Raw genomic sequence first — 7,344 nt, 5'->3', positions numbered from 1 at the left:
CTTCCAGTCCTCCCAGCAGTTTGAAAATATATCGAGACACTTGCTTGTTTGCTTCTCGGAGGGGTCCCAGGCAGGGGTGAAGCCTGTCCTTTCCCTTAGCCTCAAGTCCAACATCTTGATGTTCCGTCCATTGATCAGTTTACAGTCCATGTGAAACGTTGTCCCCATTTTAGTGTTGCACTGAGGCCTAGAATAGGGATGGGTGAAGTAAGTCTACCAGGCTCTGATCCCATGCAACGTGGAAATCCCTGCGTTACCCTGCGGAATCGGTGTTTGCACTGAATTCAAGTCCCCTACGCTGAAGTTCATGAAATTGTTGCCGGCTGCAGCAGGCTGCATGGTCTGCATGGAAGGGTAGTTGCAATTGTAGTTGGCATTGCAGGCTGAGCTGTTGTAATTAGTGTAAGCAGGGTAGGCGTTGTAGCTATAGGGGTTAATGCTGACATTGTAGGGTGAACTGTAGGGGGAAGATTCCCCTAAGCAGGGCTTCCCATCTCTCACCAGAACAGGCACTGCTATCCTCCTCGGTGGAGGGATCCCGACCATTTCTAGGGTCTGATCCTGTCTCTGCCTTTTGCATTTATACCTTCTATTCTGGAACCAAATTTTAACCTGGGTGGAGGTGAGCTTTAGGACGTTCGCTAAATGGTCTCTCTCGGGGGCTGAGAGATACTTCTGTTGCTTGAACCTTCTCTCCAGTTCATAGACTTGAGCTTGAGAGAAGAGGACGCGAGGTTTTCTCCTCTTCCTTTGTCTGGGGCGCTCTGGATCCTCCAAACCCCCTTTCTCCTGTTCCAGGGTCTTGTGAAGGGAGCACAGTTCTGAAGCAAAACAAAGAAACCAGCACACAATAATCAGTGTATGTGAATCATTGTAAGCCGTGTAAATGAGTGTCACAGACTTTCCACTAAACTAAACTCTGCTTCTGTTTGAGCTACAGACTCCAATTAGCTTTCAACCCCGTTCGTTGCGCTGGAGTTTCTCCAGGATGTTACTTCCATTGTAAAGTTCTTAAACTATATTATTAAATGTTACTACATTTACTAAAGCTCCATAGTAAATGAAAAATTAGATTAATGCGTAATTACTTTAAAAAAAACAAGGAGTCCGGTGGCACCTAACAGATCTGAATAAGTGTTTGTTTGTTTTTTACTCACGAAAGCTTGTGCCCAAATAGATCTGTTAGTCTTTAAAATGCCACCGGACTCCTTGTTGTTTTTGTGGATACAGACTAACACGGCTACCCCCTAAGACTTAAAAATCGGAAGGACGATTTCAATCTTTAATCTCTTTAGTACAAAGAGTCGATTCGTTTTGTACTGTATTTGTAGCGAGTATCCACCGACCGCATTGAAATCGGCTCAGCTGTTTGTTAATTGCAGTCAAAATCCTACGGGCCTTAAATGTAAACCGTGTAACTATGGGTGTCTCTTACGGATACTGTGAACATTAAAGAGCGGGGAATGGCTATGATTCTTTCAGCAGAAATTTTTTTGGGGTGAGTGATAGATTTTGGAATTATTCTCCTGAATTAGTTGCCAGTTTGCAATTCACTTGGAGTCCACTGGCTGATCGTTGTTTTCCGTTTGCCAGATAGTTCACTTTCGCTCGCAATTTATAACATAGTTTCATTTTTGCTGTTGTACCAAAATTCTTCCTGTAAACGAGTTTGGAAACAAGTTACAGGTAATAGGAAACTTCTCTCCTCTTCGCTCCTCTTCCTGCTCCCCCACCCCAAAACCACAACCCTCTCCAGTCCCCGGGGTGCTCGAAGGATTCAGCTAGCCTGCAAACAGGAGATGCTGAGCTCCTGGAGATCATAGTCTGGAAGGCTCTATAGAGATGAAAAGGGGGATAATATTTGTCGTGTACTATCTCCTAGTCTCTCCTTCCAGTAACATTCCCTGTAAACAAGTGACCATCTTACAAGCAGCAAGACACTGCCCAGAGTTCGGTCAAAATGGCCTTTCCACGGGGATGGGTCTGGAATCGCTGAAATAACCGGTCCTGTTTCTCGGAAAGATCAAAACGATAGAGTATTTTCTCGGGTACTATTTAATAATTGCTCTACCTACTTGTACGTCTCTATTTCCGTTCTTGGAGCTATTATGTAAGTAACCTGCTTTAATTTAATTCAAACAGAATCACTAACAAACATTGCTATCAGCTGGGTTGATAAAGGAGACAACTCCCCCCCCCCATCACTCTGGGCTGAGGGGCGTCCAGGGGTCTGGCCTTTTTCCTCAGTTACAGGGAGTGGAAGCCGTTGAGTGATCTCTTTCCCTCCCGTAACTTTCCTCTCCTTTTTAGCAGCTTGGGTCTGATGACCGGTAAGGATGGCGGGGAAAGAAAAGTAGACAGAGATTGTTTCGAGGCACGGGGAAGACGATCTTCCCCCTTTATCTTATCAGTGCATCTAAAAATCCTCCAGCGCCCCAAGAAACGGGCTCACCTCTAGATAACAAACCCCAACCAGCTGCCACTGAAGGCCTGGGGTTGTACTTTCCAAAGAGACCCCCTCGGTGGTTTTTAAAACACTCCTCGGAGTGCTGCCCTTTTACCTTTCTTGTCCACTTTAGGGTCCTTGGCCGAGTCCACTTCCATGTAGGGTTTAACATAGAAGGAGCTGGGGAAGGTGGTGGAGTTTTTGGAAGGGTGAGTCTGAGTCAGCTCCTCACTGAGTTCAGGAAGGGCTGTTGCCTCTGCAGTGTAAGTCTCCTGTTTGAAGGTTGACAGCATGCAGGAGGAGGAGGAGGAGGACAGAGTGGAGAGCTCCATCGAAGCCAGGCCAGTCTGATGCTGTTCCAGATTCAAAATATCCTTGACAGAAAAGGGCGTAGTAGTCACGGGACTAGGAAACATTGTGGGGGCAAGTGAGGCAGCGACCAGAGCCCAGCTTCATGTAAAGGTGAATTGGAAACAACCAACCTGCTGCGGTAGAGACCCCTGAGCTCTCCAAAGGGGCGCATAGCATTCCAGCATTAGCCTTGACGTGTGGACTGGAGTCAGGTAGAACCAGACCATAAAGGAAAAGAAGGAGGGACTAGGCAGTTTTTGGGTGACTTTAGCTTTCTATTGGCTAACTGAGCAGTGATGGAATGAAAGATGCAAAGTTCCATGTCACCTAATATAGTAATACAACTCAAAAACATCCCCAGGCATTTAAAGGGGCGGCATTGTATTTACCCAGCTTTCCCCCGCAGGGTTTGTTGATCTTAAAAAAAAAAAAAAATCCGAAAGGCCTCATGTGGACAAACCCCCTATTTGATGCCATCTATCATACAGTCAGATTAAATAAACAGGCCTGGAGGAAACCATCAAGCAAATATGTGCTGGATTCAATTTTAAAAAATGGAAGTTTCTCTTTTAGTATCCTGCACTGTGTGATCCAAATGATAACGGAGGAGCCCATTCATTGGGGCACATTTAAGGGGAGATTTACGTCTGTGATTGAAGAAGAAATCGATGAGATTCTGATGAGGCATAATATCTACAACGCCAATGTATGGTGTATAGCAAAGTAGTCAAATAGCCCACACGTGGTTCTTTTTCATCTGTTTGATTGTAACTCTGTTCAGGACAAAAAACTATCAAGACTCTGTTCTTCCTGTAAAAATTATCGCTTTTAATAGATCTCTTTCAAGGTTTGTCACCCAGCGTCCTGCAATGCAGCGGACTCGGGGTCAATATTAGTAACCTAGCGCATTTAAAGAGAGGGTTAAGAAATAAATAAGCAATAATGTGCAAGTTTGGGGTGATTGTAGAGATCAGAGGCAAGATATATGTGATGCAAAAGCACTAAATACAGCAGCAGTTAAGGAAAACGCTCTGTTCGCTAAAACAAACAACAGCTCAGTAGCGAAAAAGTGAAGTACGGGCTCTTTGCAAATACAAATTGGAAAATTAATCTCTATTATCTGCCTCAGAGAGTAAATATCTGAATCCCAGTCTCGGGGCCTGGCTTTCGATAAGTGGAAGGCTATGACTGTGAATAACTGCAGCTCCTTGTATTCAAGGACCAGAAGTGGGAGCTCATTAATTTCATGCACTTATGGCAACTAAAATAAACCGCAGCAGCAAATCCCTCCGAAGGACTCGGCTGTGGGAGGGGGCGTTGCGATGCTTTCAGTTAAAAACAACAACAAAACAAAAACACCCCCCCCCACACACACACACAACCCAAAAACATTTAAGTAACTTCTTGGGGAAAGTAGTTGGTGTGTGGAATCCCCAGCCTTGCGTGGGGAGAAGAGCAGGCTCTAAAAGGCAACTGGAAAGCAGCTCTTCCCAGGCACATCTCCCTAATGATCTCTTAAGTCAACCCAGGGTGATAAGAGATAAGGAAAGGGACTCGTGGCTCCATGTGGAAAAGTGGAGCGGAAAAGAGTCTTCGGGTGATACGGTGAGTTCGCCTGGCCTTTGACATGTCCTTCCTGGGCAGGGATACTAGTGAAGGGGGGTGGCCAGTCTTTTTTTTTTTTTTTCCTAAGGCAGGGTCAGGATTTTTGGGAGGCGGAGAGGGGTAATGCATGAGATCTTGTGCAGCAGGAGAGCCATTTTGAATATGTCCATCTATGCCTTCGTGCCAGGGCGCCGATTGCAGCCATGTGTAAGAGGGGAGCAGGGCCGGGTTTTTATTCCGATTGGCAGTAGAAAGAGAAGAGGCGTTTGTTTGGGGCGTATGGAAGCCTAGCTCCCCGGCCTGACATAGCGTCGCCCCTTCTCCAGTAATGGCCCCTCGGCAGCGCTAATTCGCCTGGCACTGCTTGTCGCGGAACTGCCCCGCATGGCCCACCCGGTGCTAAGATGGACTTCCCCGGCGCTTCAGGCTTTGCCTTGGAATTGAGCGCTACTGGGCGGGCCCTTTGGGTTGGGCAGCGGGTGCTTGGCCATGGGGGAAAGGCGGGCTCTGATCAGAGCCAGAAAGAAAGAGCAGCACGACGAACCAGCCCCAGTTGCACGCGAACACGTGCGGCCTAACAGCCTTACCCAGAAGCACCTGCCCCTGTTTAAAAAATGAATTCCCCCTCTTGCGAACTAGACTCCGGGGCAAGGAGCATATTGTTGCTCTCTTGTGTGAACTGCCACCTTTATCCGAAGAGCCTAATTTCTTCTCTTTCCCACTGGGGATCTGAATTCTGACATTTACCTATCATTTACCAGCCCCTCCGCCCTTTCCCCTTGTCTCTAGTGGCTTCAGATGGGTTTGTATTTTCCAAGGCGGAAATGTAATTTTCTCTCGAATGAGAAAAACAATTAACTCGCTCTGGCCTGCAGTGAGTGTATCGACTCTCCCAGGCTGGGGAGAAGCTCCCAGAGCGTGGAGTTCGCTTTATCTCCTAAGTCGCTGCTATCCGAGGAAGTTGCAACATCCGATTCAATTAAAATTCTTGCTGCAAACGATTGCTAGTGTCCTGGTACCTTTTCGTTGGTGAATCCGAGTTGGAGTTTGCGATGACAGAGTAAGAGATTAGAGTGTACAGAGAGGCCCGAAATATTGCATTTTAATGGAGGGAAACGCAGCCATTACAGCTCGCTTATTTTCAGCTATTCTTTTCAGACAATGGTGGGCGCTTCTCTAGTAAATCAATGTAGAAGGAATTAAGAGCAACTCTAGACGCCTACATAGGTTGGTTGCATCTAGAATTTCTAAACTCCACTCTTCAGGCTGCCCTGGCCTCTCTAGTCCATCTGATGTGGCGTGTGGGTGTGTAAAATAAATGCTACTTCGTTGGATAGCAGTGTGGGAGAGAATGCAAACTCCGCATTTAGGGAGCTTCTACCCAAACATATGTACATACACCTGACTAACATTTAAAAATATGTAGAGGGACATAAAGTATAGGAACACAGGAATTGTCATGACTAGTCTAGTATCCTGTCCTATGTCTGTACAGTTTAGCGGGGGGGAAATATCGAAGTTTCCCTGCCTCTCTCTCTCTCTCTCTTTCTTATGCTTCTTAGCTTCAGAATACAGGATGCTAGGTCAGTGCAAAGTTCCCCTCCCGCACTGTCCCATGTCAGGATGAAACATTTTGTCTTTGCTGGCGCTTCCGTTTCCTTTTCCATGTATAGAATGCTCTTCAAGGGAGATTTCTCTCTGTGTCCAGCTCCCCAGCTCTACGTGGGGTATGTTCATGCCCCCTTTCTCCCCCCTTTCTAGGCCTTATTTGTTTAGATTGCAAGATCTTTGGGGCAGGGACTGTCTCTTGCAGTGTGTTCCTGCAGTGCCTAGCCCAATGGCGCTCTGATCTCGGCTAGGCTCAGCTGGGTGCTACCACCGTCTTTTCAGGGCCAGAGGTTCGCTGAACAAACTTTTCCCTAGCATCGGAGCGCATGTTGTCCTTGCTATGAGCTTGCAGCCTCCGTCGGTCTTCACTTCATGCCGAGTCTGTATCTAGTGCGGCCTGTGTGTACATTGAGATGAAAGCTGCCTGCATATAAATATTATTAATTGGAAACCGTAGGGTTCCTAGCGGGACCGAATCACACCCTCCCTCCCAATCGATAGGGCCCCGGCTGCAGAGGTAGATGTGATTAATTGAAAGATAAGCCGGAGCTCTCATTTGGAATGTCATTAATGCTTTACGGAGACATTGGCTGGAGACAGACAGCGTTATCCTCCGCTTTATCTTCAACAATGCATCCCTTTTAATACTGCAGTTTAGAAACAAATGGGGGCTTTCGGCTCAGCCCTTCCCTGCCTGTTTATATTTTTGGAAGAATCACAAAGAGTGGGAGTCCCGGGCTCGGCCCCCTGATAAATGAACATTAGCACTTTTTAAAACTACTGTATCAACAAAAAGAGCTGCAGGGCCGCAATAATTGGTGAAAAAGCAAACACTCCGTAAAGAGAGGCCGGGTCTGCTCTGTGTCCGGCTGATTGATGAATAAGCCACTGACATACAGCAGCTCATGGACTTTCCGGGTCGGGGCTCATCACCCTCTTCCCCTATATTCCCCCATCCCGCTGAAATAATTACCCTCAGTCCACTCAACATGCAAGAGGCAGAATGGGAGGGGTGTGTTGCGGGGGCATAAGGGAGAAGGGGAGCCAACGCACCCAGCCTTGTTCCCGAGTCCCAGGAGAGCTCCCCTCATGTAGATGGGAAGCAAAGCCGAGTTAGTGGCTTAGCCGTGATCTCAACCTGGCAAGCGGGGCTGGACCTTCTGCTAGCCTCCTGGCAATCAGTCCTTCAGTAAGAAAACATTTCAGAGCCACTCTGCCTTAGCAAAAGAAGCTCTGATACAGTATCGTGTAGAACAGGCGGTGACCTATGCCAAACAGGAACCCCTGCCTCAAGGCAAGGCCTTAACAGGATAAACCTGGCATAAGCAAGTACA

General features: G+C 47.2%; 1 protein-coding gene across 1 annotated transcript; it reads right to left on the bottom strand.

Annotated features, from left to right (window-relative positions):
- Window positions 1–213: 213 nt before the first annotated feature.
- Window positions 214–2,862, bottom strand: NKX2-5 (NK2 homeobox 5). The gene is made up of 2 exons (XM_073358159.1): window positions 2,562–2,862; window positions 214–821 (listed from the first exon to the last, which is right to left on the bottom strand). The coding sequence occupies exons 1-2, from the start codon at window positions 2,860–2,862 to the stop codon at window positions 214–216; spliced, it is 909 nt and encodes a 302-aa protein (XP_073214260.1).
- Between the last annotated feature and the right edge of the window lie 4,482 nt (window positions 2,863–7,344).

Source organism: Lepidochelys kempii, chromosome 8 (assembly GCF_965140265.1).
Source record: "Lepidochelys kempii isolate rLepKem1 chromosome 8, rLepKem1.hap2, whole genome shotgun sequence".
Classification (NCBI taxonomy): domain Eukaryota; kingdom Metazoa; phylum Chordata; order Testudines; family Cheloniidae; genus Lepidochelys; species Lepidochelys kempii.
This window is presented reverse-complemented; position numbering and strand designations above follow the sequence as displayed.